The sequence below is a fragment of the Balaenoptera musculus genome, chromosome 1, assembly GCF_009873245.2.
Source record: "Balaenoptera musculus isolate JJ_BM4_2016_0621 chromosome 1, mBalMus1.pri.v3, whole genome shotgun sequence".
Taxonomy (NCBI): domain Eukaryota; kingdom Metazoa; phylum Chordata; class Mammalia; order Artiodactyla; family Balaenopteridae; genus Balaenoptera; species Balaenoptera musculus.
In genome coordinates this window covers 113476543-113504234 of record NC_045785.1, presented here as the reverse complement: position 1 = coordinate 113504234, position 27692 = coordinate 113476543, and the positions used below count along the sequence as shown (strand labels likewise).

At 52.0% G+C, this 27692-nt stretch overlaps 3 protein-coding genes across 10 annotated transcripts; 1 reads left to right on the top strand and 2 right to left on the bottom strand.

The window, feature by feature from the left end:
• Positions 1-39: 39 nt before the first annotated feature.
• RAB25 (RAB25, member RAS oncogene family) lies at positions 40-6803 on the bottom strand. Of its 6 annotated transcripts, none has more exons than XM_036837287.1 (5): positions 6517-6803; positions 3393-3588; positions 1587-1780; positions 758-897; positions 88-436 (listed from the first exon to the last, which is right to left on the bottom strand). In XM_036837287.1, exons 1-5 carry the CDS (start codon positions 6557-6559, stop codon positions 140-142), a joined length of 870 nt encoding a protein of 289 aa, XP_036693182.1. In that variant the 5' UTR covers positions 6560-6803; the 3' UTR covers positions 88-139. The 6 variants fall into 6 exon arrangements, with proteins under 6 accessions (XP_036693225.1, XP_036693182.1, XP_036693205.1 ...); XM_036837310.1 differs by having other exon boundaries at positions 109-436; positions 817-897; positions 6517-6801; XM_036837301.1 differs by having other exon boundaries at positions 229-436; positions 702-897.
• A 1167-nt stretch (positions 6804-7970) lies between these two features.
• LAMTOR2 (late endosomal/lysosomal adaptor, MAPK and MTOR activator 2) lies at positions 7971-11565 on the bottom strand. The gene is made up of 4 exons (XM_036862779.1): positions 11289-11565; positions 10831-10993; positions 8402-8491; positions 7971-8165 (listed from the first exon to the last, which is right to left on the bottom strand). The coding sequence occupies exons 1-4, from the start codon at positions 11354-11356 to the stop codon at positions 8109-8111; spliced, it is 378 nt and encodes a 125-aa protein (XP_036718674.1). The 5' UTR covers positions 11357-11565; the 3' UTR covers positions 7971-8108.
• Positions 11566-12441: 876 nt separating this feature from the next.
• On the top strand, positions 12442-27090 carry UBQLN4 (ubiquilin 4). Of its 3 annotated transcripts, XR_005021824.1 has the most exons (12): positions 12442-12579; positions 14094-14245; positions 14634-14851; positions 15430-15692; positions 17317-17475; positions 21207-21432; positions 22506-22645; positions 23135-23218; positions 23383-23498; positions 23698-23884; positions 25254-26017; positions 26930-27090. XR_005021824.1 is itself a non-coding variant. In XM_036868668.1 (11 exons), the coding sequence occupies exons 1-11, from the start codon at positions 12472-12474 to the stop codon at positions 25404-25406; spliced, it is 1755 nt and encodes a 584-aa protein (XP_036724563.1). In that variant the 5' UTR covers positions 12442-12471; the 3' UTR covers positions 25407-27090. The 3 variants fall into 3 exon arrangements, 2 of the variants coding, with proteins under 2 accessions (XP_036724563.1, XP_036724550.1); XM_036868668.1 differs by having other exon boundaries at positions 23434-23498; positions 25254-27090; XM_036868655.1 differs by having other exon boundaries at positions 25254-27090.
• The last annotated feature ends 602 nt before the right edge of the window (positions 27091-27692 follow it).

The window sequence follows — 27692 nt, the reverse complement described above, 5'->3', positions numbered from 1 at the left end:
GGCCCTGGGGGGCAGTGTATGGTGGGGAGGATGGAGGGAGGGGGAGGGGAAGGGGAACTGGGCCAGAGATGAAGGGGAGGCACCAGGAAGCAGCAGGATGGCCAGGTCTTGATACAAAACACAGCTTTATTGGGGGGCCCTATTCTGTGAGGAGGTGACTGATAATAGAGATATGTGGGGAGGAGGGGCGGCGCATGAAGACCTTAGAGCTCTGCGGGGCTGTGAACAAGGACCGGCCACTCTGACATCTGGAACCACAGGGCAGGGAAAGCTCCTGGATCTGGGGTGGGAATGGGGGACACCAGAGCGCCAGCGGGGGCAGGTCAGAGGCTGATGCAACAGGCCCTCTTCTCACCAGGGCCCGGCTCACTGCCCAGGGTGAGGGCATTGGTCCGGGTGCTGTTCTGCCTCTGCTTGGACACCTTGGCGAAGATCTCTGTGAGGGCAGAGGGCAGTGGTCAGGTCAGATGAAGATTTAGAGCCCGCCCTCCGCATACACACTCTACGTGCCCCTTTCTGAACACCGTGGGTTTTGCTAGAAGGAAGAGGAGTTTGGGCACCTGGGTCCCTTCTACTTACGTGGGTGGAGAAGGGCTAAGACTCAGCTCCCTGGTAAGTGTGGCCTTCTGCTTCTTTCCCTAAGCTCCAGCTGAGGGGGTGGGGGGCATACTAGGGAGGCTCTGAGGAGGCTGGGGGCCCACAGAGGGGCTGAGGAATCAGCTGGGGCGGGCGAGGGCTGGGTGTCTGCGTTCCTCACACTGTCCACAGAAGGCTCACGGATGGGATGGGGTGCCTGCCGAATGGCAGGGGCTCTACCTTTGAGGACAGTCTCAAAGGCCAGCTCAACGTTGGTGGAATCCAGGGCCGAGGTCTCCAAGAATAGCAGCCCATTGTTTTCTGACAGGAAAGGAAGCACACCATTAGCTGTGGAGGGCCAACGTGATAATAATAATATTTACTTCATGTTTACCATGTACATTTGCTATGCACTAAACCCTTGGCATGTGTAGCTCATATAAAACTTAAAACAACCTGTGAGGTAGGTTTGAATACTATCCTTTTCTTATAGAAGAGGAAACTGAAGCCCAGAAACAGAGAGAATGAATAAAGAACTTGCTTGGTGTCCCACAGCTAGTCATTGGCCAAGAGATGTGAAGCTGGGCCATGGGACTCCACAGCCTACACCCTTAACCACTGTATCTTGCTGCCTCTAAACCCCAGAAAGCCTGGGGAAAGTGTGACTGCAGGTGGTCAAGGGGAGCCCACCTGCTACACTTAAGATCTCTGAGCATCGCAGGGTGGGCTGTCCTAAAACCAACTATGAATAATTGCCCATAAAGACAATCTCAGGGCAAGTGGTGGGACATAAAGAGGGACACAGGGTCACAGAGGGGAGGGTCTAGGAGATTCTGAGGAAGATGGGATAGAGGTAGGGGATCCTGTGGAGGACGTCCTACGTGTCCGTAGGCCGGAGCCCTACGGTGGGAGCAGGGGCTGGGGAGGTGGGAGCAGGGGCTGGGGAGGTGGGATCTGGGATTGCATTGGCAGGGCTGGAGGGGTCAGGCTGGGTCATGGTGGGCTCTCACCAGCGAACATGCGGGCCTCGTCAGTAGGCACCTCTCGGGCCTGGCTGAGGTCACTCTTGTTACCAACGAGCATGACGATGATTGTGGCCTCGGCGTGGTCGTAGAGCTCCTTCAGCCAGCGCTCCACCACGGCATAGGTCTGGTGCTTGGTTAGGTCAAACACCAGTAGGGCCCCCACCGCACCACGATAGTACCTGGGTGGGGGGTAGTGGGGTGGACAGAGGCAAGGTCAGGGCCATCAGGCCCAGCCTCAGAGCAGAGCCCTCAAGCCAAAAGACAGAGATGAGTACCAGAGATGGGGAATATGAAAACTAGAGTCCAAAGACCCAAACCACACAGGGCAGCCCAAAGCTCCCATGTCTGAAGCTGAGCGCCCTCCAGAGATACTGGTCTTGGAGCCTCCGAAGACTCACCTCCCTTCTCCAAAACCAGTGGCTCCCTCCTCCTTCCTAGCCCTTCTGCTTCTCCAGGTCTTTTTTTTTCTGATTTGAGCCCCTGCTATTCACCAATGTATACCAGGGCTCTGGTCAAGACAGCCTCCTAGATGTCCCACCTCTAAGATCTTGACCCACAGTGCCTTCTCTCTCATGGCCATCTTTCTAGGACTAGCTAAATCTCCCCTATCATCTGAGGCACCCTTGCAAGCATCCAGTCTCACTCTTGGAGTTAGACGGAGCTTCTTCGGATTGGTGGTATCTAATTACTCCCATTTTATTGAAGAGTCAACTGAGGCTCATAAGAGTCAGGTGACCAGGACTTCCCTGGTGGCGCAGTGGTTAAGAATCCTCCTGCCAATGCAGGGGACACGGGTTTGAGCCCTGGTCCGGGAAGATCCCACATGCCGTGGAGCAACTAAGCCCATGTGCCACAACTACTGAGCCTGCGCTCTAGAGCCCGTGAGCCGCAAATACTGAAGCCCTCGTGCCTAGAACCTGTGCTCCACAACAAGAGAAGCCACCACAACCAGAAGCCAGTGCACCGCAATGAAGAGTAGCCCCCGCTCACTGCAACTAGAGAAAGCCCGCGTGCAGCAACGAAGACCCAACACAGCCAAAAATAAATAAATAAAATAAACGTTTTTAAAAAAGAGTCAGGTGACCAGTCCAAGAGTAATGCGTATGTATAAACCAAGCCCCTGACTCCTGTGCTGTCCCCCACTACACACACACACACACACACACACACACACACACACACACACACACCACCTTTGGCCTAACACTGCCTGGGAGATAACTCTGTGTCTGGTGTCAGGAGACCTACGTTCCTCTGTGTCCTCTGAGTCTTTGTAAAATGCAGCTGAGGGGTCCAGCCCTTCACCTTGTGGTTAGACAGTGAAGGCTGCCAAGTGCAAAGCACTGTGCAGAAGTGAGGGGCTGCTCTTGATCGTGGAACCTGCCCCTGTCCCAGCAGCACCCTGATTTCACCTGCTTGAGACTCAAACTTCTCGTATTTAAAGAGGAATTAATGATAGCACCTTACTCCTGTGGTACTTTGAGGATTCCATAAAATGCCCAATGTAAAGTGCCTTGTACCTTCCTGGGCACATAGCAAAGACTTAAGTAAGTGGTGGCGATGGCCCTTGTGTTTAGTTCCAGCAGTCAGCATCACTGCAGCCTGTCTCAGACTGTTCGTAGCTCACAGTACTCACGTCTCCTGACTCGGGCCGCAGTGGCCCGTGGTCCCATTCAGGGAACTTACTGCTGAGTGTCCTTGCCTCCTCCTCCTCCTCCACCTCTCCTCCAGAGGTATGCCCTGACTTCCCCAGCACCCCCGCGCCCCAGGAGACCCCCAGCCCCAGCTCACGCCGAGGTGATGGCTCGGTACCGCTCCAGGCCAGCCGTGTCCCAGATCTGAGCCTTGACAGCGGCGGTGCCCAGCATGACAGTGCGGGTGGAGAACTCAACCCCGATGGTGGTACGGCTGTCGTGGCTGAACTCATTGCGAGTGAATCGGGATAGCAGATTGGTCTTCCCCACGCCTGACTCGCCGATCAGCACCACTGAAGGAGTGGAGAGATAAGGGCTGAGCTTGGAGGGTCTGCCCATCCGAAAAGGGGAGCTGAGCTCAGAGAACTGAGGAGGGAGCCAGGTCTCCTGGCAGAGGCTAGGGTCTGCAACTCTACATGAATGCATCCATCCGGGGGCAGAAGGGCTGAGTGTTTGAAACAGGCCGTTTAAGAGGTCTAGGCCTGGTCTGTTGTGACCTGGCTGCAGAGTCAACCTGCGAATATGGTGATGGAGTGACGTCTATGGGCTGTTTGTGGGTATTGGCATTCAGGGTTGTGAGGTAAGAGGGAGGGTAGGGGCCTGGGGGGAGGTTGCACATTTCTGGGTGGGGGAGTATTAGAACATTGTGCGTGTTTCTATGTATACGAGCTGGAAGGACAAGTGGGAGGTTTGTGTGTGTCTGCGTGGGGAGCAGAGGTGTGAACAGAAGTGTGGGTAAGGAGAAAGTTTGGCAGGTGACACGTCTGTGGGTGGGGGAAAGGTATGGACGTATGTGTACAATAAGTTAGGATCCAGTTGTCCCCAAGAAGGGGCAGTCTTGTATGGTTAAGACCATGGGACTGGGTGTGGGACCAGCTATGTGTGTCCTTCAGCAAGCTATTATCCTCTCTGACCTTTTTCTTATGAAAAAGTGATAACAATAGTATCTATCTTATGGATTGTTGCAAGAAGTAAATGAGATATTGCCCAGGATATAGTGAGTGTGCAAAACTGTTACTGTCGTTATTGTTGTTGGTAGGCCAGTGCTTTTACCTTTAGGTGTTCAGGGACAAGGATCCACCAGCGGGGCCATGAAGAGCCTTTAGGCTGGAGGGCAGCATCCAGGGCCCAGCCTTACCCACCATGGGTGAGTTGGGGGCTGGGGTTAAAATGTGGGGCTGATGTAAGTACAGCTCATAATCTCACTGGCCCTGAGCTACCCAGGGTGGTTCTGGAAAGGCAGGCAGGCACCCCAGGACTGGACACCACATATTCTGGGTGCTGGTCCCCACTCAGCCTCTGACTAGCTGTGTGACCCTGAACAAGTGGCTCACCTTTTCTGGGTCTCAGTTTCCCTGTTTATAAAACCTATAAAGGCTCCCTCCAACTTAAAAAATTCCTTATTTGTTTAGTGCAGGAAAGAGCTGGGAGCTATATGGGTGTGTGTGGATAAGAGGTTGTATGGACGTGTGTGTGTGTGTGTGTGTGTGTGTGTGTGTGTGTTCCTGCCTCTCCCCTACTGGGAACCTCATCCCCATCTCATCCCTCCCAGTGGGTGTGCTCTGAGCGCTATCATCAGGCCCCAAAGGGGCTCAGGGCAAGGGCTTTGGAGTCAGACAGACTTGGGTTTGAGTACTGACTTAGTGACCTTTTGTAAGCTATTTGCTCTGTGTCTCATCCTCATCTGTGAAATGGAGATACTAATGGTTAACATTTATTGAGCTCCTACTGTGTGCCAGGCACCATCCTGAAGGCTTTACACATATTAACTCATTTAATCCTCACAACAATGCCATAAGGCAAGTACCATTATTAGTATCACCCCATTTTTACAGGGGGGCTAAATGATTTGCACAAGATGGCACAGCTAGTGTGGTAAACACGAGCTGTGCTGCTCAGATGAGCCTTCTAGGAAGGACTTGCCCCCAGCCGCAGGGAGTGCAGTCAGCACACAGCCTTCAGCTATTGGCTCCTTCAGCATCTGCTTCTGATGCAGAGGGCAGCCTCACCTGAGGTCATACGTTTCCTGGGCAGCCTGCAAGCAGTGCCCGAGCAAGGAGAGGGGAACCCAGAGCTGCCTGCCCTTGGCCAAGGCTTTGTGATCTTGCCTTGCAGTGTGACTTCTCCCTCTGCCCAGTCCTGCGCCCTGCCTCTTCCTTTCACTGCTGTTGAGCCACAATAAACATCTTACACCCCACATTTCTCAGTGTCTGCTTCTAGTGACCCCAACCTGTAATAACTCGTAAATGGCAGGGCTGAGATCTGAACTCATGTTTTCAAAATGAAAGATAATTTTTGGGTTGTTATGGTGATTAATGAGCCAGTGGCTGGCACATAGCAAGGGTTCAGTAAACGATAGGAGTAGTATCGCCCCAGTCTACTGCTAATCCTTACTCTGTCTCCCTTCCTGGGAAAGATGCTGGGAGTACAGGTTCCCCAAGCCCTGGTCAACTGAGAGTCCCAGCTCAAGTGAGGGCGGAGCCGAGACTGGGAGAGGCAGTGGGGTGGGGTGGCTGGACAGGGAAGCATAGGGCAGCTGGTCCACCCTGCCCTGAAGGAGGTGTGCAGGTGGGGGTGGGGAACACTAGATTGGCCAAACACAGGGGCAAGATAAAGGAGCAGGAAAGATACATGCGGACTTCCAGGGACAGCCAAGTTGAAGCCAGTTCCTGGTATTTGAGCCCAAGGGGTCTGCCAGGGGGCAGACAGACAAAGCCGTGGTGCTGGGAGTCCTCCAGGTTCTATGAGACCCTTCTCCCAATCATTACATCTTCCCTATGGCTTTCTCCAGCGCTCTGACGGGATAGATCTATCCTATCTCTCCTTTCCTGTACAGCTGCCTAGAAAGGTGACTTTCTTCCTCTTAAGTCGGCTTGTTTCCCCTTCTTCTCAGGAGGGAATCCTCCATCTCTGGTGCTGCAGTGGCTGACTATTCCTAGGGGTTTGGGCTTCCATTGGGAACAGGGCAGAGGAGCCTAACTTGGCACCATGAAGGGGTGATCAGCATTATTTACTAGAGCATTCTGGCAGCTCCAGGACTTTTGCACCAGTAAACAGACCCTCCCCCACTCCTCAGGCTTTCTTTCATATCCAAAGGAATGATGAGCCCTAGGAGGTAGGTCCTGCTAAGTGATTAAAAAACAGGAAGGGGCCTCTGGCTCTGTTGTGCTCTTCCTGGGTCTCTCTCAGGCGTTCCTCTTTCCCTACGGACCCCGACTCACCCTTGAAGACAAAGTTATAATCTTCCTCGTTTCTGTTCCCCATCTTGGCTCCGCATGGAGGGCACAAGTGTCTTCAAGGGCAGAGGTGACGGGTCTATGCGTTGGCTCAATGCCCTCAACCCTCAGCTCTCAAGAGACCTGGATCCGCCCTTCCTCTCATCGGGAGTAAAGAGACTTCTGCAGCCAGAGGGATCGAGGGCCGACTTCAGGCTAGCCAGGGCCTAGGGGGGCTCAGCTCTCGCAGGTGGCGGTGCTGTAAGGAAGCTGAGAGGACGGAAGCTGAGAACAGGAACAGTGAGTGGCTGGAGACCTGGGGCCCAGGTGGGTGGAGAGACAATGACGTCAGACAGGTTAGACAGGTTGGGTGTCTGCTCTCAGCCTGGGCTCCCGCAAGCAGGCGAGCAGGCTCAAGGGAGTGACAATGGGGGCAGCTGGGACAGGGACAGGACCTTCACAGAACCAGCTGAGAGGACGGAATACGCGTTGCTAGGTTTCTGGGACCTGTGGCCATGGGGGGCCCAGCCACCAGTGAGTGAGAAATAGTCCCTTGGGGAGCAGGAAGCTACTCGGCCTCCCGCTTTTCCGCAGAGCCTGTGGTGAGGGGTAACTGGGGGCACAAGAGGAAGGGCTGTTGTGAGGAGGGGCTGGGGTCACCCTGCTGCAGTGCAGAGCTCTGGGAGGTGGTATTATCTTAGATATAGCAACTTCTGCCGCTCCCTGACAGCCCAGGGCCTGGGATGGGCAGTTTCTCATCCTGGGTGGAGCTGGAACTTGCAACCTACCTGCTTGCCTGGGATGGGTCCCTTCCTACAGCACTAGGAAAGGGGCTGGTAGCTCCCCGTCCAGTCTTGTTCTAAGGACACTGGATGGGGGGAGACCTGGGGCAGAAACAGCAGATGAGGTGAGGGGTCTGAGTGCAGGGACAGGACTTCTGGATCTTTTCTACTCCTTCACCAGGACCTGAGGCTTCAGAGCAAAGCCCTCCTGTCTGCAAAGGGCTTCCTGATCTGGAGAGGGTCTGTGTGAGCTTGTGAATGCCTGGAGAAGAGGGAAGGGGTGGCCCTTGTAGGCCGCCAGGGGGCACCCTCCCAACCCCGAGTAGAAAAGGTGCCCCCCAAGGGACTTCAGGACTGAAGGACACTGAACTCCCACGCCCTGTTTTCTCTCTGTCCAGCATGACCCCCACCAGCCCCTTGTTCCTCTCAGCTCACTCTCAAGGTTTTGCCAACAGGTGAGTAAGACTCTTCTCTGAGTGGCAGCGGCCAGGTGAGGTCACACCACTGGAGAGGCCAAGGGACCTGAGGCACCACTGCCAATAACCTTTTGGTGTTGGAGGTTGTGGAGAAGGAGTGAGTGAAAAGCCACTCACTTGCAAAACATGAAGAACCTTATAAGCAATCCCTGCTCCTTCCTATCTCCTCTGATTCCCCCCATCCAAGAAAGCAGCCAAGACACAAGACAGGAGTTGAAGTTTATTCTTGGGAAGAACAAAGTCCCCCCAACCCTCCACATCCAGGAAGGCTTCCCCAGGAGGCCCTGCCCCTCCAAATGGTCATCTCTCTTTTCTGAACCCCTGCTTCCACCAACAGTCATTACGATGCTGCTACTTGGGTGAGAGGCTCCTCCAGGTACTGCACCAAGGCCTGGGCCTGCGAGAAAGGGAGGAGAAACCAGTCCCACACAAGGCCTGCCACTAGAGGGATCTTAAATTCAGGTCTACTCCTAATGCCGAGCCCCCAGCCCCCAGCCTCCAGTGTTAGCCCGCACCAGACATGGACTGGGTGACAGGAGAATGACTCCGGGAAGGTGGTGGGGATGGGAGTGGACACAACGATGGAGCATGAAGGCTGGGCCCAGGGTTTTACAGGGATGGGCACATACACACCTTGGCCTTGAGCATTCCGAAGCCAACAGTCTCCTTGGCATACATGCATAGTAGAAGGTTGGCCACTCGAGTGATGGCTACACGGCCCTCCTGGTGGGGGTGATATCAGGGGATGTGATGTTCTGCTTGCACCCTTTGCCCCCTCTTTCCCCATGGGCTCTTCTTGAGAGAGACTGTATCTTCCTTCCATGTCCTGGGCACAGCAGGAGCTTCTGCTGGGGGACTTTGGCCACAGACCTGGACGTGAAGTTCTGAGGCCATTCCAGCCTCAGCACAGCCACCTACTAACCAAGTTGCCCTGGGAAACTCAATCTCCCAGAAGCTCAGTTACTCTTTCTGTAACCTGTACCTCACTCCAGTTGGTGAGGATGCTAATACACAGGAAGGAGTTTTGTATCTGCAAAGGGCTGTCCAGATGGGTGATGTTATTATTATGGTTTATTATACAGTTATTATCATTATGGTAAGGGGAGAACAGTAACCCAACTTATACTTCTCCTCACTTCCCACGGTAATGTTTTGCAAACTGTAGGTTTGGCCCCAGGGTTAACCGACCCCAGATCAATTAAGAAGTTGATCAGCATTAAAAGAAAAAGAAGGGGAATTCACTGGTCCAGTGGTTAGGACTCGGCGCTATCACTGCTGGAGCCCAGGTTCAATCCCTGGTCGGGGAACTAAGATCCCGCAAGCTGTGCGGCACGGCCAAAAAAAAAAGAAGAGAAATGAAGTATATTGCATATAGTAAGGGAAGTACTGTTTCATGAAACTTTCGTTTGACTGGACTCTGACTTAAAATATATATCTTATGGCTGGGTTGTGGTCAGAACATTTGAAAGCTATCACCCTTATAGCACCAGCTCTAGGGTAGGCATCCTAGGAATCATCAGTGGAACTGGCATCCTTGGTTAAGGAGGGAGTGAGGGAGAGGTCGGTGGCTGAGTTACAGTGGAAATCCTTCCTGGAGAGTTCACTCTTGGGGCCTTTTCAATTTGGTTCAGCAAACTTTCACTAAGCATCCACTGTGTGCTTGGAACCAGGTGCTGCACCCCCTGCCTCTCTGAGTGCCTCATCTACTAACCCCTCCCATTCTCATGCTACTCCAGCCACTTCAACTTTGTTGATCTCTGACCAGGCATCATTCTGCCTCAGGGCGTTTGCACTTACTGTTCTCTCTATCAGAAATGTTCTTGGACTTCCATGGTGGCGCAGTTGTTAAGAATCCACCTGCCAATGCAGGGGACACAGGTTTGAGCCCTGGTCCAGGAAGATCCCACATGCTGCAGAGCAACTAAGCCCGCGAGCCACAACTACTGAGCCTGTGCTCTAAAGCCCACGAGCCACAACTACTGAAGCCTGAGTGCCTAGAGCCTGTGCTCCGCAACAAGAGAAGCCACTGCAGTGAGAAGCCCGTGCACTGCAACAAAGAGTAGCCCCCTCTCACTGCAACTAGAGAAAGCGCAGCAACGAAGATCCAACGCAGCCAAAAATAAATTAATTAATTAAAAAAAAAAAAAAGAAAAGAAATGTTCTTAACCCAGACAGCCACATAGCTTGCCAACTTCCTTTAGATCTTTTAGATCTTTGATGAGATGTCACCTTTTCAGTGAGATAGTCCTTGACACAAACATCCTATCTCACTTCCTTTTTGCTTTTTCTCCACAGCATTTTCAATACCTAACATACTACTTTTTACACTTACATACATACGTTACAAAACATATTTACGAACTTATTTTACGAACATCCATATTTTACTTAATTTAAGGCATATGTAAGACTGTAAGCTGCATTAGGGCTGTAGTTTTTGTCTGTCTTGTTTGCTACTTTTTCCCCAGTCCTGAGAACACTGCAGGGATCTAAAAATTTGTTGACTGAACAGATAGAAAGGTGAATGAGACAGCTTCTGTTTTCAAGAAGTTCACAGTCTAATGGCCACTTCCCCTTTCTGGACTGCATCGTGTTTCTCTGTAAACTGAAGGGATTGGACTAGGGTCTGGAGACTCTGCCATGCTTCTGAGTCTGTGAATCTCAGATGACAACACTTTGTGTCTGCATATCACTGTACAGTTTATATCCACCCTCTCATTTGATCCCAACAACCCTGTGTGCATGGTGTGGTGATGGGGATTATTGTTTTCACCTTGGAGGTGTGGTAAGAAAGCTCAGAGAGGTTAAGTGACTTACCCAAGGTTCCACAAATGATAAGTGGCTGGCTGAGACCAGAACCCCAGCCAGACCTCAGGTCCAGGACTCCTTTCTCATCACCACTTGATGCATAGGGTCCTGCCTATTATAAATGCTGCTGCAGACCGACTCTTAGTAATCTTCCAGAGATCCTGTCCCTGCCCCTCTAACCATCCAGGATGGGGTCCAGGTCGCCCCTTGGGGGATGCCCTTAGAGAAAGAGGAAGTGGCTCCCTTCTCCATACCATGCAGTCCATGAGGATGAATTTGAGATTGTCTTCATTAAACGCTTGGTTCCCGTTCCGGTCGTAGGCCGCCCAGATGTTACTGGCGATGGCAGCGGTGACCCGGGCGTCCGTATCCCCGTAACCGGAGTAGGCCAACAGAGATCCCTCGTTATTCAGCAGCCTGGCGAAGGATCAGGAGGGATATCAACGTGCTGAGGACGGGGAGGCAAACGCCTGGGCTCCCATCCTAACTCCCGCCACTGGCCCTTCTAGAAAGCAAGCGTCTGGGCTGAGTGTGTGCTAGAACATGCCCCGAGCACCCAGTACGTCGGTTTCTCTTTTCGAGAGGGGCCCTCCGGCCGGTTCACCTAGCTGCTGCCCCCTCTGCCACCTCCTCCCTTCTCCACCCCTCCCTCGGAGAGTCGCGCGCTGCCCCACGCCAGTGCTCGCCACTCGGGTTCTCGGTCCGCACTCACAGGGTGCTCTGGACGCCTCCAGTGTTGGCCTGGCTTAGCACCTGGGTCAAAGCCTTGGGACGCAGCATGCCTGCGGCTCCTATCCCTGGGCTTTTGCACCCAGATCCCCGAGTTTCCTACTACTGCCCTCCGCCTGCCGCTTCCCGTAGTCCAGCTGCCCTGCTCCGGAACGCCCTGGGAGTTGTAGTTTTCTGGCCTGGCTTTGTGGTTCTGACTCAACCCCGCCCCACCGCGGGGTGCCCTGGGAATTGTAGTTCTTTACGATTTCGCGAGGCACCCTGGGAACTACAGTTCGCTTTTCCAGTGCGACCACGCGGTTATCGGGGAAAAGAGCGGGAGAAAAAGGACAGAGGCAGTACTGGAAGGACATTTAACCCCCTCGGGCAGAGAAAAGTCATATCCGCTTGACAATTCACGATTCAGTAGTTAAAAGAAAATAAAATCCCTATATTCGTCCGGCACACCTTTGGTTACTTTTCAAAGCAAATTTCTACATTATGCACAGTTCTGTGAGATGAGGCGATAGATACTATTGAGGAAACCAAGGCTCAGAAGGGCCACGCAGGCAAAATTCAGATCTCTAGAACTGTACTTAATAGACTTCGTGCAGGCCACTACTCTCAGGGGAATAAAGTCAATCCTAGAGACAAGGTTTTAGGTGGACATCCAGAAGTGGGAAAATTCAACCTCAAAGTCGGGAGAGGGCTCAGGCCTGGAAAGAATTTGGGCTTCCCGAGAAAGACCAGTTATCACAGGGAACGGAGATAAAGCGGCGACACAGAAAGTCCTTTGTCCCGGAGCGGCACTTAACCCGCGGAGGGGCGGGGGCAGCTTTGGGCCCGGGTGGACCTCATCTCGGCTTGGGCGAGCTAGTTCGGCCCCCGTCCCGCAGTGACGGACACGCCCCGCCTCCGCCCCGAACCCCTCGGGGGCCGCAGCCCAGCAAGGCCCTGTCCAAGCTGCTGGACCTCGGGCTCAGTCCTGGGCGGACCCCGCTGCAGTGGCCCCCCCAGTCCGCCCGGGGCGCTGTGGCTGCGGCTGGTCCGGAGGGGGCGGTGAAGCCTTGGGAAGGGGAGGGGAGAGGGGAGGGTTGGAGGCGCCGGAGCCGAGCCCGGACGGCCAGGCGGGCGGGGAGAAGGAGGAGCCGGGGCGGGCTGGCGGGCGGCCGGGTGGCGGCGGCGGCATGGCGGAGCCGAGCGGGGCCGAGACGAGGCCCCCCATTCGGGTCACCGTCAAGACCCCCAAGGACAAGGAGGAAATTGTGATCTGCGATCGAGCCTCGGTCAAAGAGGTAGTATGGGTGGCGGGGGTGAGGGTGAGCGTGGAGGAGGGGTCTGCGAAGAGGCGGGTGGCTCTGAGACCGTGGGGCGTACGGGAGGGCCGGGGAGAGGAGGGCGGGGGCCCAGCACGCACTCGGAGGAGCGGAAGGGACGGGCAGGAGGGTAGGGGGCGTCCTGCGGGGGTGGTCTGGGGGAGCGTGGCGCGTGTTGGGGAAGGGAGGCCGGCGGTTTGCCTTGTGGCCTGGGCTGGGGGCGTGGTGGAGAGTGGGAAGAGGACACCTTGCACAGGGAAGGGGGAAGGACCCTGGGTTTGAGGGGAGTATTCGTCCCAGTTACTGGTCGGGGTTCGAGGCGCCGAGTCAGAGTGGGGGCCAGGCAAGGAGCTGAGCGGGCGGGAGGCGCAGGTTGGGGGAGAGCTCCGGGTGCCTACTGTGCGCCTCAGAGAACGCTCAGCATTCTCACGCCCGGCCAGGGGGTAGGATTTCCCTCTGCCCGGATGTTTCGTACTCTTTCAAATCGAGGTGGTTACATTTGATTCTCAGCCCCTCTGGGATTTACACAGTGTGCAGTAGGTGCTCAATAAAAATGTGTTGAATGAGTGAATGAGGGAATATTGCCTATGTTCACCACCCCCCTCTGGCTGCTCCAGAATTTCACAGAGGCGGGGCTTAAGATAGGCGTCTGGTTGGAAGGGAGGGATCTGGAAGCTGCCTTTGCTTAACAAGTGCACTCTTTTTACTTAGAGTGTGGGTTTGATTTGGTTGGGTTCATAGAGGTGTTGCTGATAGATTTGGGGAGTCTAACTCTCCCCAAGCCAGCCTTTAGTGCCGTCATTGCCCCTCCCCCACCTTATAAAATGACTACATTCCAGAATTTAAATAATTTTTGCCTGCAAAACTGAATTTGAAATCAGCCCTAATTGAGTGGCCCCATGTGTTTGGTTAAGAGCCTGGGCTTTGATGTCAAGACCTGAGTTCCAGTCTGCCCAGAGCAAGTTACCTAACTGCTCTGATCCTCAGTTTTCTCGTCTTTAAAATGGAGATAATAATTAACATGTATCTCATGGAACTCTTAACTAGTGAATAGTTAGTGCTGTTATAAATGGGATCTATTTGTTGTAGTTGTTACAAGAACACTGGGAATAAAGAGAGGAAAGAGAAGGCTGAAGGGAGATAGGGCCTGGGCCCAAGGCTGTTGAAGGAGTTGGGATGGAGAGAACTGCCCAGGTAGTATGCTCACAGGGAACTGGGTGGATGGACTGAAGAAGGAGTGGCAGATAGAAGCAAGGGCTTTCTAGGGTGGGAGACCCTGGGGTAGAGCTGAGAGGAGCTTCTAACTGGTCCACCTCCTTGGTTAAGAAAGGAGCTGCTTATTGCAGCTGGAGGGATGCAGTCAGGACTGCTGAAAGGACTTCCCACGACTAGAGGTGGGAGCAAGGGAATACAGAGGCTTTGAAGAAGAGGCAGGGTCCCTGGTTGGAGGAGCCCAGGCAGCCTTCACAGTGACCTTTGCCTCTTGATCACAGTTCAAAGAGGAAATCTCCCGGAGATTTAAGGCTCAGCAGGATCAGCTGGTCCTGATCTTCGCAGGCAAGATCCTCAAGGATGGGGACACACTGAACCAGCATGGGATCAAGGATGGGCTCACTGTCCATCTGGTCATCAAGACCCCTCAGAAGTAAGTTCAGGAGAGGAGCAGGTCCAGCTTCGGACTGGGCACTTTTTTCCCCATCTGATACTTTCTCACCCATTGTTCAACTGTACATCTAAGGCCTATGCCAAGGCCCAGGAAGGTGGCTCTTGGATGGATTGCCAGGAAGCCCTGTGATCTCATCTGCAGGGGAAGGGAACCTGATTTACCTCTCCCTGAATACCCTGAAGATAGAGGATACTCTCTCCTCTCTTCCTCTGTCTGATTTACTGACTGCCCCTAGCATGACCCTGCCCCAGCCTCAGGGTTGCTTAGGAGGTGGCTTGGGTTAGGGCTGAACCTGCACAGCAAATATAGAAATCATTGTCTTCCCTTTTGTGTTCACTTCAACTAGGATTTTTCTTTCTGTCCTCAGGGTTCAAGATCCGGCTACTGCCACTGCTTCTTCCCCTTCCACTCCAGACCCAGCCTCAGCGCCCTCCACCACGCCTGCTTCACCTGCCACTTCTGCCCAGCCCTCCACTTCTGGCAGTGCCACTTCGGATACTGGCAGTGGAAGCCGAAGGAGCAGTGGGGGGGGTACCTCCCCAGGGACTGGGGAGGGACCTCCCAGTGCCACTGCATCCATACTCTGTAAGCCTTTAGGGTGGAAGGCACTGTCCTGTTTTGGGCTGTGGAGTGGGGGAGAGCCAAGAAGAGGGGAAAATATGGTCCCTGCTCCTGGTTCGATGGGGATTGGGGACCCCTGGACATAGGGGTCCAGACCTTGGTACTTGAGCCAAGAGGGGGAAGAAACCAGTTTGTGAGGGCTTCCCAGAAGAGGAGAGCATGGCAAAATGTTAAGAGTGAGGGGAGAAATGGGGCTGGGGATGTGGGGAACCCTGGGTAAAGATATTGGAGTTTGGGAAAAAGGTGGGTCCAACAGTAGCCGGTTGGGGAATATTTATTTGCTCATTCGGTAGGCCATCCCTGGTTGCCCTCTCTGTGCTCAGTATTGTGCCTGCCTGTCAGCCTCGGCCATCAAAGAGGTCTCAGTCTAGTAGGCTCACATCTGTCTGCCAGCAGTGGATCAGGGCTGGGGCTGTGGAAATGATTGGAAAAGGGAGATGTGAGAAGCAGAAGGGGCCCATCCTGGAGACCTGACTTCAGTGGCTCTGGCCAGGTAGGGGAAGAGTCTTGCAACAGACTGTGACCCTGCCCCCTCCCCCCAGCTGGCTTTGGGGGCATCCTGGGCCTGGGCAGCCTGGGCCTGGGCTCTGCCAACTTCATGGAGCTGCAGCAGCAGATGCAGAGGCAGCTGATGTCCAATCCTGAGATGCTGTCGCAGATCATGGAGAACCCCCTGGTCCAGGACATGATGTCTAACCCCGACCTGATGCGCCACATGATCATGGCCAACCCCCAGATGCAGCAGCTGATGGAGCGGAACCCCGAGATCAGCCACATGCTCAACAACCCTGAGCTCATGAGGCAGGTGGGTCTGAGAGAAGGTTGGGATTGTGGAGGACACCTGGTGCCCAGCTGTGCCCTGCCTGGCCTTTTCCCACCTTGTCCTACCTTGACTTATTCATTCATTCATTCAGCAGCCATGTTTTGAGCCCTGGGGGTACAGTGATGAAAAGACATAGGCCTAGCTTTCCAGGAACTTCTGGTCTCAAAGGGAAGTGGGACAAGTAAGCAGGCAGTTATAATAAAGTGTGGTCGGTGCTATTATAGAGATAGTCACAGTATCCCCTAGAAGCACACAGAAGGGCTCCTGATCCTACCTGGGGCTCAGAGGAGGCCCTAAAGGAAGTGTCACCCAAGCAGAGACCCAAAAGAGGAAGAATGAACCAGAGGAAGAAAAAGAGAAGAGTATTCAGGGCTGAGGGACAGCAAGTACAAAGGCCTGGGAATGAAAGATAATAGGAGGATTGGGGAGCATTGTGTCTGGACAGGGCCTGGTGGGTAAGGGAGACCCAGGGGAGGTGCTTTGGTGTTGGTCTTTAGGAGCTCCATCTCGTGGCCATCCACCAGGGGATGGGACGAGGGTAGATGATCTCAGCAGAGCTGTGGACACTAGTGCTAGACTCACCAGAAGATAAGTTCCAGAAGGGCAAGGATTTGCAAGTGTTTTGTTCACTGCCTAGAACAGTGCCTGGTATATAGTAGTCACTCAGTAAGTACTTATTAAATGAACGAATTGTGGGATAAGAGATCAGAATCTTATCATAGACATAAAAGTGTCTTAGAAGAGGCAAGTGTGGAGCAAATTTGGGAAGAAGGACAGGGAAGGCATTCCAAGTTGGATGGGAACAAGAAGCAGCTATGCTCATTTTATCTGTTATGTACTGCTGTCCCCTAGAGCTGACATAGGTCACCCCCTCCTTATTGAAAGTGAGCCATTGGTTCCCAAGAGAAAGCCCCCATCCTGTTTCTCAAGATTCAGTGAGGCCAAAGACCTGGGGTGAGATCTAGAAGGTGTTGGTAGCATTGTCCCAGCTTGAATCCTTTCCCTCCCCAACTTGTTATTTACCAGAAGCCATAGTCTGGTCTCAGTCAGACAGACCAATCTGGCCTTAAACCTTGTCTCCACCACTAACTGGCTGTGTGTCCCAGGCAGTGAGTCTCTGAGCCTATTTTCTCATCTGCTAAATAGGGACAGAAATACCTACACGGGATGGTTATTGTGGGTATTAAGTGATTTGAATTCTGTAAAGTACTTAGCCGAGTGCCTGTATGTCGTAACTGCTCAGTAGATGTTAATTTTCTCTTTTGCGTCTTCTTCTTTCTCATGTCCTTTCTTATTCAACTTCCTTGTGCTCCCTGACACTTCTGTGGATCCTCTGAACCTGAGGGAGGGAAGCTGCTGCCCTCACCCCATCTGGGATCATTGTACCCCCAGAAGTCAACCAGAATACCCATAGGGAGGCAGGGTTAGAGCCAAGGTGACAGTAGAGGAAGGAAGTCCAGTTCACCCTACTCCCTGCCACTATGGGTCAGTTCCTAGGCCCTGGACCCTGGTCCTGATGCAGACCTCCTCATCAGGGCCCACTCTTTTCCAAGCTTGGTGATCCCCTGGTTCCAGGGCCATTCTCTCTCTTTCCCTTTTCCACCAGACGATGGAGCTTGCTCGGAATCCAGCCATGATGCAGGAGATGATGCGGAACCAGGACCGGGCCCTAAGCAACCTGGAGAGCATCCCTGGAGGGTATAATGCCCTCCGCCGCATGTACACGGACATCCAGGAGCCCATGTTTAGTGCTGCCCGGGAACAGGTGGGGCCAGGGGCTGGGCTGTGGGAGGGCAGTCTGGACTCAGGATTACCTACCCCAGATCCAGGCAAGACTGAGGTGCTGTCTGCTCCTCTTTCCTTCCCTAGCGCCCTGAGGGTGGGCCTTGGCTTAAAAGTGGTTCTCATGCTGCATAGCCAGGGATGGTCCAACTTGGCATGGGACTGAGGCACTAGGGCAGAAGATAGCAGAGTTCCCTAGGGAAGTGGGCGAAGGGTAGTATCCAAGGGATTTGACATTGTTCTGACAAACTTCTTGCACCAAGGGCTCAAAGGTTGTGGGGCAGGCCTGGGGTCAAACAGCCAGCCCTAGCACAGTGTGTCTCAAGTGTGGTCCACAGATCACCTGCATCAGAATCACCTGGGGATCTCGTTCACCATGAGATTCCTGGTCCCCACCTTTGAGCTATTTATTGAATCAATCTCTGGAATCAAGTCCTGGGAATATGCACGTTAAAAAAGGCTTTAAGAATTCTTTCCAAATATACAAAAAGTATAGCATTCTCTTGTACCCTTGTGGCCCTAAAATGTTGCCATATATAGTTTCAGTGCCTTTTTGGGTTCTTTTTTTAAAGTTTAGCTTACACTAAATACATTATACATTTACCTGTTTCAAAACTCAAAAGTTACACAAAGTAAACAAAACGGTATTTAAAAAGTATAGAAAGGTATACAAGCTCAACAAAAGTATACACAAGGGATCCTGCTATTTCCATCCCCCAGCCGCCTCTTTTCCACCCCAGAGTTAACAAATGTTGTTAGTATTTTGTATGTTTTCCTAGACGTATTAAACATTAGCAAATAAGATATTACACATAGAATTGCAGCCTTCACATATCCCTCCCCCATCTTATACCTCTCTTTCCCTCTCCGGAGCTAACTACCACCCTGAAGTTGGTGTTTGTCATTTCGATTCTTTTATTACCTATGTATGAATCCATAAACAATCTGTGGCCTCGTTTTGCATATTTTCAACCTTATAGAAGTGGTATCATGCTCTTCATAAAATTTTAAACTTGTTTTTTAAAAAAATCTAAAAATGTTTTATTGAAGAATAATACAGTTGCAGAAAGGTGCACATATCATAAGCGTACAGCTGGATGGACTTTCACAGACTGAACGCCCCGCCATCCCCAACCAGCGCCCAAGTGGGAGGGTGGGGCCTCACATTCCTTCTTCCTTGTGGAAAGGAAAAAGCACCATATCCTGAGTGGCCCGTGCTATCCCAACGGAGTCCTTGTTCATGCCATCTCTGCCCTACACCAAGTCTCCACAGATGAGTGTGCCTTGTTGACCCTGTCCCTACGATGATGCCACATTGTCTTAATTAAGTCTGGGCATCAGGTAGGGTGAACCTCCCCTCCCCCCTTCCAGCTTATTCTTCACCATCATCTTGGTTATTCTTGGCATTGCTCTTTCAAATTTTAGAAAGTGCTATAGGGATCAACTGTGAGTTTTTAAAGAAATTAATTTATTTTAAGTTTTATTTTATTTAAGTATTTAATTTAAAAATGTATATCAAAGTAATGTATGTACCTGGTTAAAAAAAATTCAAGTAGTTGAGCAAGGCTTTATAACAAGCACCCAGCTAATTCTGATGTACTCTAAGGTGTGTGAACCACTGGTTCAGCTAAAAGAACATAACGTTTGGCATCAACAAACCTGGATTCAAATACCTGCTCCATCATACTTCAGTGGTGTGATCTTAAGTGAGTTGCTTAACCTCCCTGAGTCTTCACTTCCTCATTTGCAAAATGGAGACAATGTGTTATAGCAGTATTCTCAATCATTTTGGTCTCTGGACCCCTTTATTTATTTTTTGTTTAACTTAAAAAAAAAATTTTTTTTTTTTTGGCCACACCGTGTGGAATGCGGGGGTCTTAGTTCCCCAACCAGGGATTGAACCCGAGCCCCCTGCAGTGGAAGCTCGGAGTCCTAACCACTAGACCGCCAGGGAATTCCCCTCTGAACCCCTTTATACACTTAAAAATTATAGAGGACCCCAAAAGCTTTTGTTTTTGTGGGTTAGGCCTATTGATATTCACTGTATCTGAAATTAAAACTGAGAAGTAAAAAAAAATTTATTTTTAACTCATTTAAAAATAACAATAAATCCATTATACATTAACATTTAGCATATTCTTTTGAAAAATAACTATTTTCCAAAACAAAACTTTAGAGGAAAGAATGGCCTTGTTTGACTTTTTTGCAGATCTCTTGAATGTCTGGCTTACTACAAGACAGCTGGATTCTTATATCTGCTTCTGCATTCAATCCGTTGCAATGTCACATGTTACATAGCCTTTGGAAAACTCCACTGAATACTTATGAGAGAATGGGAGTGAAAAAGGCAAATGACATCTTAGGATTATAAAAATGGTTTTTAAACCTTGCAGGGGTCCTAGGACCACACTTTGAGAACTGGTATATTAGAGGGATATTGTAAACATTAGAATAAATGGGTCAGGCACATAGTAGGTGCTCAATAAATGGCAGCTATTATCACTTTTGGGAGTTCAGGGAAAGAAATTCAGGCCTTAGGGTGTATGGGGAAGAGCAAAGCAGGACCCAGAACTAGGTGGGTTTGGGTGCTAGGCAAGTTACCTGAACAGGAAATCTGAAACGTTGACAAAGACTGAAACTGGTGCATGAACCCTGGCCTGCAAGCCCTGTTATCTGCACAGGCATCTGGTAGGGTGAAGGAACCACAGCTCAGAGCAGGAGAGTCCTTGGTCAGCCCTGGTCCCCATGTCCCCCTTCGAATAAACAGGAAAAGTGACTGGACACGAAACTCCATGGTGGGGAGGGGCTGAGGCTGCTCAGGTACCTCCTGCGTGGGTGTTGGTGGGTCCAGAGGGAGGACATGTGGGTGCTGCCGTGGGCAGCCCACCATATGGTGGGGTGCAGACCCTGAGACGATCCTGGATAACATAGTTGGGGGCCTGGTGCTGATGGGGACTGTTTAGCTGAAGCAGCCAGTCTGAGGAGATAGGCTGTGGGGAGGGAGGGGAAGGAGGAGATTACATGGAGAAGCAACAGAAGGAGGAGATTACATGGAGAAGCAACAGAAGGAGGAGAAGACCTAGGGAGGTGTGCTTAGCCAGAGGTGTGCCCACTAAGGGGCTCCATTTTGGTGTGCCTGGATGGACAGAATGCCACGTGGGGGACCTGGGGGTGAGGGAGAGGGTTCGGTGGAGTTAGTCTTAGACCAAGGTGGCTGGAAAAGGGAGAGCTAGAGGCAGATCGGGGTCGAAGTAGAGAGCCAGCTCCCATCAAGCCAATAATTACCTATTGAGCACCTACTAGTGTCAGGGGCCAGGGGTGCAAAGGTGAATCTGACATTGTCTCTGCCCCTTAAGAGCTAAGGAAAACAAATATCTCACTACACAATGGGAAAGGTGTGTGTAAAGTATTGATACTATAGAGCACAGAGGAGATTAGATACCAAATATTTAGAGCCACCAGGGGAGATGTGACGTTTCCAGTTATCTGAGGGGTTCAGTTATCCAGTCATCAGCATCAGGCAGCTCCCACCCTGCAGGATGAGGGTGAAGTTGCCCATTGTGGGGCTAGAAATTGACCTGAGGACCTCCAAGGTTTTAGATCTCTCTGCCTTTCCTGGGGAAGGGGAGGCTATTAGGTGAGAATAAAGAAAGGGCCTAGCCCTTATCCCTGATTTGTTTCAGTCCTTAACCCAAAACCTTTCCCTCCTCCCAGTTTGGCAACAACCCCTTCTCTTCCCTGGCCGGGAACTCCGACAGCTCATCCTCCCAGCCTCTGCGGACTGAGAATCGAGAGCCCCTCCCTAACCCCTGGAGCCCCTCGCCCCCCACCTCCCAGGCCCCCGGGTCCGGTGGGGAGGGCACCGGAGGATCGGGGACCAGCCAGGTGCACCCGACAGTCTCGAACCCCTTTGGGATCAATGCGGCTAGCCTGGGGTCAGGTATGTCCTAGGGTGGAAGGAGCTTAGTGGGGTCACCAGGGCAGTCCCTCTGCCCCAGGACTGAATGGGGTTCACACTGCTCCAGAATATTGAAGACAGAGGTGAGACTGTATTGAAGCCACAGAGGGGGCTCTGTAGCCTGGAGTAGTGGCTCGGCCCCTCAGGGTAAGGGTTGGTTCTGGCTCTGTCCTGATGTCCCTAGGAGTGACCTAAGTAAAGGCTCATGAGTAAACCAGGCCCCACTTCCTAAGCTCTTTCAACACTGCTGGTACTATCTAGAGTAAATGGGTCAGACTGGGAATGGGGTGTGGGAGAGGAATCAGGGGGCAGGTAGATGTGGGCTGGGGGAGAGGGATGTGCAGAGCTGCCTTGTACAGAAGTGCAGGTTATGCACTGCACAACCCTGGGAGATGCCCCATTTGTCTGGACTATGACAATACATATGGCTCTAGGGATGTGTGGCAGATGCTCTGATTTCTCTGTACCCTGGGGAGCATCTTGATTGGGAAAGTCCCTTCCCCTCTATGTGCTTATTTCATAAATAAGGTACTTGAACCTGATCCATGGTTTTAAAATTGTACTTCTGAGTCTTGAGGGCTCTGGCCCATCTCCAGGATGAGGGAAGACCAAAAGCGAAAGGCTCCAGGCCTCCTGCCCCAGCTCCAACCAGACCACTGACATACTTGGTTTCCAAGTGAGATCTGGTTTGAGGAAAGGGTCTCTGCTGCTAAGACAAGTTTGAAAACCATTGAACTGGATGATCTTTAGTCACATCCTTTCCAACTCTGACATCTGACCTGTGGCAGGAACAGTCCAGAGGGGCATGAATCAGACCTAGTTTGCAACTGGCTTGTCCTTAGCAGAGTAGTTGGGGAAGGGGCCAGGACAAAGCCGGGCGAGATGACCTCGGAGTCAAGAGAGACTTGGACCCACGCCCCAGTACTTGGGTGCCCATTTTACCATTGCCTTTCTGAGTTTTGTAACCACTCAGTGCCTGAAGTAATGTAGATTGAAGTGAGGCATCTGGTTTCCATCTGGACCCCTTTTCTCTTGTTTTTTCCTTCTTGTCCTAGGGATGTTCAACAGCCCGGAAATGCAGGCTCTCCTCCAGCAGATCTCTGAGAACCCCCAGCTGATGCAGAATGTGATCTCAGCCCCCTACATGCGCAGCATGATGCAAACGCTTGCCCAGAACCCCGACTTTGCTGCTCAGGTATGGAACTGGCACGAGTGGAGTGTACTGGGGGCTGTTGCTTGTGATGATCAAAACACTCTGGAGCCAGACTGCCTGGGTTTCTGTATTGAGCTCTGCCACTTCCTAGCTGTGTGAGCCAAGCAAGTTATTTAACCCCAGTTTCCTCATCTGTAAAATGGTAATAACAATAGTTCCTGCCTCAGAGAGTTGTGAGGGTTGAGTTAATACCATAAAGTGTTTAGAACATGGCATGGCACGTAGTAAGCCCTACGTACTCGGAAATGTTAGCTATCATCATCCTCGTCAGACCGGCTCCTGACTTGTCCTCGTCCAGAGTATAGTTCCATTTCCTCTCACTGTCCCACTTAGGCCTTCAGGATACTTTGAGAGCCTTGGAAAAGCTGGCCAGATTTCCTGCAGTGGAGGGGGTGCCAAGGGAGATGAGGCCGTGGGGGCATTCTGGGGGTGGGTAGGCCCAGGCCTCCCCTACTGCCTTCACCCTGGCAGATGATGGTGAACGTGCCGCTCTTCGCGGGGAACCCCCAGCTGCAGGAGCAGCTCCGCCTGCAGCTCCCAGTCTTCCTGCAGCAGGTGAGTGAGGAGCCTAGATGGGCGGAGGTTGAGGGCCGGGGTGGACCCCGAGGCCCAGTGGGTAGAATTTAAAGGAGGGGCCACGCTTGGCTCTGGACTCAGGGTCTAGGCTGCCTCCTGTCTCCTGGCACCTCCTGTTGCCTTTCTCTGCTGTTTCCCACCAGATGCAGAACCCGGAGTCACTCTCCATTCTTACCAATCCCCGAGCCATGCAGGCGCTGCTGCAGATCCAGCAGGGACTGCAGACCTTGCAGACCGAGGCCCCCGGACTGGTACCCAGGTGAGAGTCGGTGGCAGGTGGGCAGCAAGGTTCTGGCTACTCCTCCCCCTCAACCCCTTTCTCTGCCACTCTCTGAGCAGCCCTTGTGTCTCTGAGGGTGTGTTTTCCTGTTCCTTCCAACTGCTTTTCCTTCTGGCTCTCACATTGCCATCCCTTTCTCAGAGGCCATCTCCCACCTCTTGGTCTCTCCTGCCTGCAGCCTTGGCTCTTTTGGGATGTCCCGGACCCCAGCCTCCTCTGCAGGCAGCAACACTGGGTCTGCGCCTGAGGCCCCCACCTCCTTGCCAGCCCCGCCAGCCACATCCTCTCCAACAGGGGCCTCCAGTGCTCAGCAGCAGCTCATGCAGCAGATGATCCAGCTTTTGGCTGGAAGTGGAAACTCACAGGTACATGGGGCAGCGGGGCTGGTGCTGGGACCCTGCAGTGTTAAGGGTGGCAGTAGAATGGAGACAGCAGAGCAGACTTCGGAGTCAGCCAGACCTGGCTTTAGTTCCTGGTCTGCTACTTTCTAGCCTTGGGCAAGTTACCGATCTTCCGTAAGTTTAGTTTCCACAGCTGTGAAATAGAGATGAGACTAGTAATGGTGCTTACTGGGTCAGCTGGGTACTGGTCTATGTGCCTTATGTATAAGAGCTCATTTACTTTATTCTCCACAACAGCCTTGCCAGGAAGCTATTATTATTATTTCTGTGTTACAAAAGGGGAAAACTAAAGCCCAGAGAGGTTAATTGGCTTGCTCAGAGTCACATATCTAGAAAGTAATGGAGCTAAAATTCAAACTGAGGCATGCTGGCTCCAGAATTTACACTTTAACTACTGTTACACCATTTCTGCTTATATCAGAGGACCCTTTTGATAATTAAAGTAGCCTCCCTCTCTGAGACAAGAGAGGAGGATTCTGGGAGGTGAGGTGACCAGAGCCCTGGGCCACATAGTCAAGGCCTGGGGTTTGGGGGAGGAGCAGGGATGAACCCCTTAACCCTTCTATGGCCTCTGTGACTCATCTGGGAAAAGCCTTTCAACAGGAATATAAGTGTGCCCAGCTCTGTGCAGGGCACTGAGGGGGCTGGATGAAGGGATCCCCAAGGCCCAGTCCAGCTTAAATTGTGTGGACCGTGATGAAAAACAGCACAGAGCATTGGAAACGGCTCTTGTACTGCATGTTGGGGGCCTCTGTGATTGCTGGGCTCCTTCCAGCTCTGAGTCTTCTGTTCATGATCTAGGCTAGTGCCTCCTAAACATGCCTTGGGGAAAACATTTCCAGGAGATGTTTATAGGAGTGTCAAAAATGAAAAGCCTTCTCTTTCGTAAATAACCGTGTTTGTTGATTGGTTAAACACAATTAACAGGTTCTTGCTTTCCTGGGGCCCTTCTCTGACCTTTAATATGGCCGTGTGTGTGATGACTGCCAGGAAGGAGGGGGTTTGGAGGTGGTATTTATCAACCACAGAACATTTGGCTTTTGGATTGCCTGTTAACATCTCCAGAGTGTTGATGGAAAGCAGTTGGGAATATTGGCTGATCTAGGCCTACCTATTACTTCGAAATCTTAAGAGAGATGCCCCCTGCCTTATGATGACACAGTTGTTTAGTGACTTGGGACGCCGGCTCCTTGGCCTCTGTTTGCAGCTCACCGACCCCTGCCCCATTGGTTGACTCTGAGGATGTCTTCTTCTCACCATTATAAACGCTCAGAATCAGATAGGCCCCCTGGGGTTGGTCCTGTGCCCGCTTCAAAAGGCCTGTCCCCTCCAGGTGCAGACGCCAGAAGTGAGGTTTCAGCAGCAGCTGGAGCAGCTCAACTCCATGGGCTTCATCAATCGTGAGGCCAACCTGCAGGCCCTGATCGCCACAGGAGGGGACATCAACGCAGCTATCGAGAGACTCCTGGGCTCTCAGCTGTCCTAATCCCTCGGCCCGTGCCTCCTGCCTCTCCCGTCCCTCGATGCCAGCGTTTGGTTCCGACCCTCTGCGGCTTGTCATCCCTTCTGTCTTCTCCCTTGTCCTCTCCAGACGGCAGGGTGACTTTAGAGGCATGGGCCCCAGCCCCGTAGCTCTGAGAATTCCAGTTTTACTTCTGCCCCTCTTGTAGAACCTTCTCTCCTGGTCCTGCTCTAGCAGAGCTATTTAAACAGTTCTCACAGTTTTGTTGATTGGCCCCTCCTCCTTGGCCCTCCCCCCCTTCACCTTTGCAACCTTCAAACTTCTCAGTGGCAGTGCAGAGCTGAAGGAGGAACCGACTCTCTGCTTTACTGGAACAGGGTATTCTGTCTGTACCACTAGGGTTTTGCTTGTCTTATGTTTACTTTTGGTAACTCTTCCTTCTTTCTCCCCCATCCCCTCCCACCTCCAGCCTAACCAATGCTAGACTTCCATGTTCTGAAGGAGGGGCAGGTGAAACAGGCTGTGATTTTCCTCCTCACCCCCTGTTCTGTTCACTTCACCCAGCACTTTTTCATGGGGTCTGTTGGGACTTCCAGAGGAAGGAAGATGCCTGTTCTCCCTGTCTGAAGGGAGAGGTGAGACACAGCCCTCTGGAGGACGAATTAACAGGCCCTGGACCAGCCCAATGAGGGGAGGAGGGAATGAGATTTTCTGGAGGAAGGGAATCGGGGAAAGAGCCTGAGTAGAGGACTTGGAAGTTGGAATGACAGGGAATGGAAGCACTAATAGTTCTTTTAGGCCAGAGAGTCCAGGCTCAGGCCTGGCAAAGGAGACTTAAGAGATGTTAACGGAATTTGAGTGGAAGAAAAGGGCTCAATGAAGCTAAACAATACGGCTCACAGGGGGTTATGTTGGTTCCATTTCCGCAAACACACATGCTTATATATATACACACACATTTCCATGAACCCAGGACCTGTCTGTGTCTCCAGGTACCAGTAATTTAAGCTCCCCTCAAAAGACATGAAGAGGATTGGGGTCTGTCTTAGCAGTGGGGGTGTGTGTGGGGGTGGGTGCATGAATGCATGCACGGACACATGTGCATGTGAGTTGAGTGGGAGGGTGGATCCCTTGTTGATTTCTGGTTTAGAGTTTTCTCCCACCAGAGAGAAGTAGGCAAAAGGGCCAGTCTAGGTCAGGAATAAATACAGCCTGGAGAGCTAGATCCCCTGGGCTTCTGGATGCTGGGTAACCCAAGGGTAGTGTGGGTACCTCTTCTGAAGCTGTCAGGGCTGTGACCAGCACCCTTATTACCCCTCCCCTCATTGCTTCGGGGAATAGTAGGGGAGGGGTCTTTCCCTCTAGAACCCCTGGCGTTTGGCGTCTTAGCTCCTGCCCTTTGAGTTTTCACTGTTTCCCTCCAGGCCAGAAAGTTCTATTTGAGGAAGGAAAGGAGAGGGCAGCAATGATGCCTTTGATCTGGAATTGGACATTGCTCTGTTGGAGCACAGAGGAGGCTCATATCACCCCCTCTCTCTGCTACTTAGCCCAGCTGCTCGGAGGACCCATTGCTGGGAATATGGAGGCAAGAGGAACAGAATTTTCTCCAAGTGGGAAAGGGTCCCAAGCAGTCCAGAGAGGATGTCTGTGTGGCTTTCCCTCCCTACCTCCCCCAACTCCCACACTGGCCTTTGTAAATAAATGGTGTGGTCTTTGTTGTGAGAGTGTCTTGGTGTTTGTTTTCTGGGGGAGAGGAGGCTGGCTGAAGACAACTTCTTGGTTTTAGGGGGCTTTTGTAAAGTGGGATCTAGAGGAGTTTGAAGTTGCGTTCGGTTACCACAGGTGTTCAGAAACCGAAGATAAAGGGATAACTGATCGTGGGGATATCTATAATCTGTAGTTTAGGAATGGGAAGGATTGCTTTCTTCCATTCCCCATTGCCAGACCATAAGTTATCAGATCCCACCCCTGCTCCCCCATAGGTCAGGGCTGGGAGAAGAATGTATGAAAGGTGCCAGGAATATGGCTAAGTCCTTACTTCCATCCTCTGATCTTTTGGCAAGACTGCCATCTCCTTACCCCAGGGAAAAAGGTCAAAACAAGAGAAACCCTTGTATCCAGATCTAATGCAAGTGGAGTTTAACAGTTATTAGTCTTGAGCTCTGAGACTAAACCTAGCTCTACCACTAAATACGTGAATTTAAGAAAGTCTTTTCATATGTATGCGGTTTTATCTTTTGTGTGGTGAGGTTACGGATTAGAGCTCTGTGATATCCGAATAAAGCGAGTGGGAGGTTCCACTTCTGATAG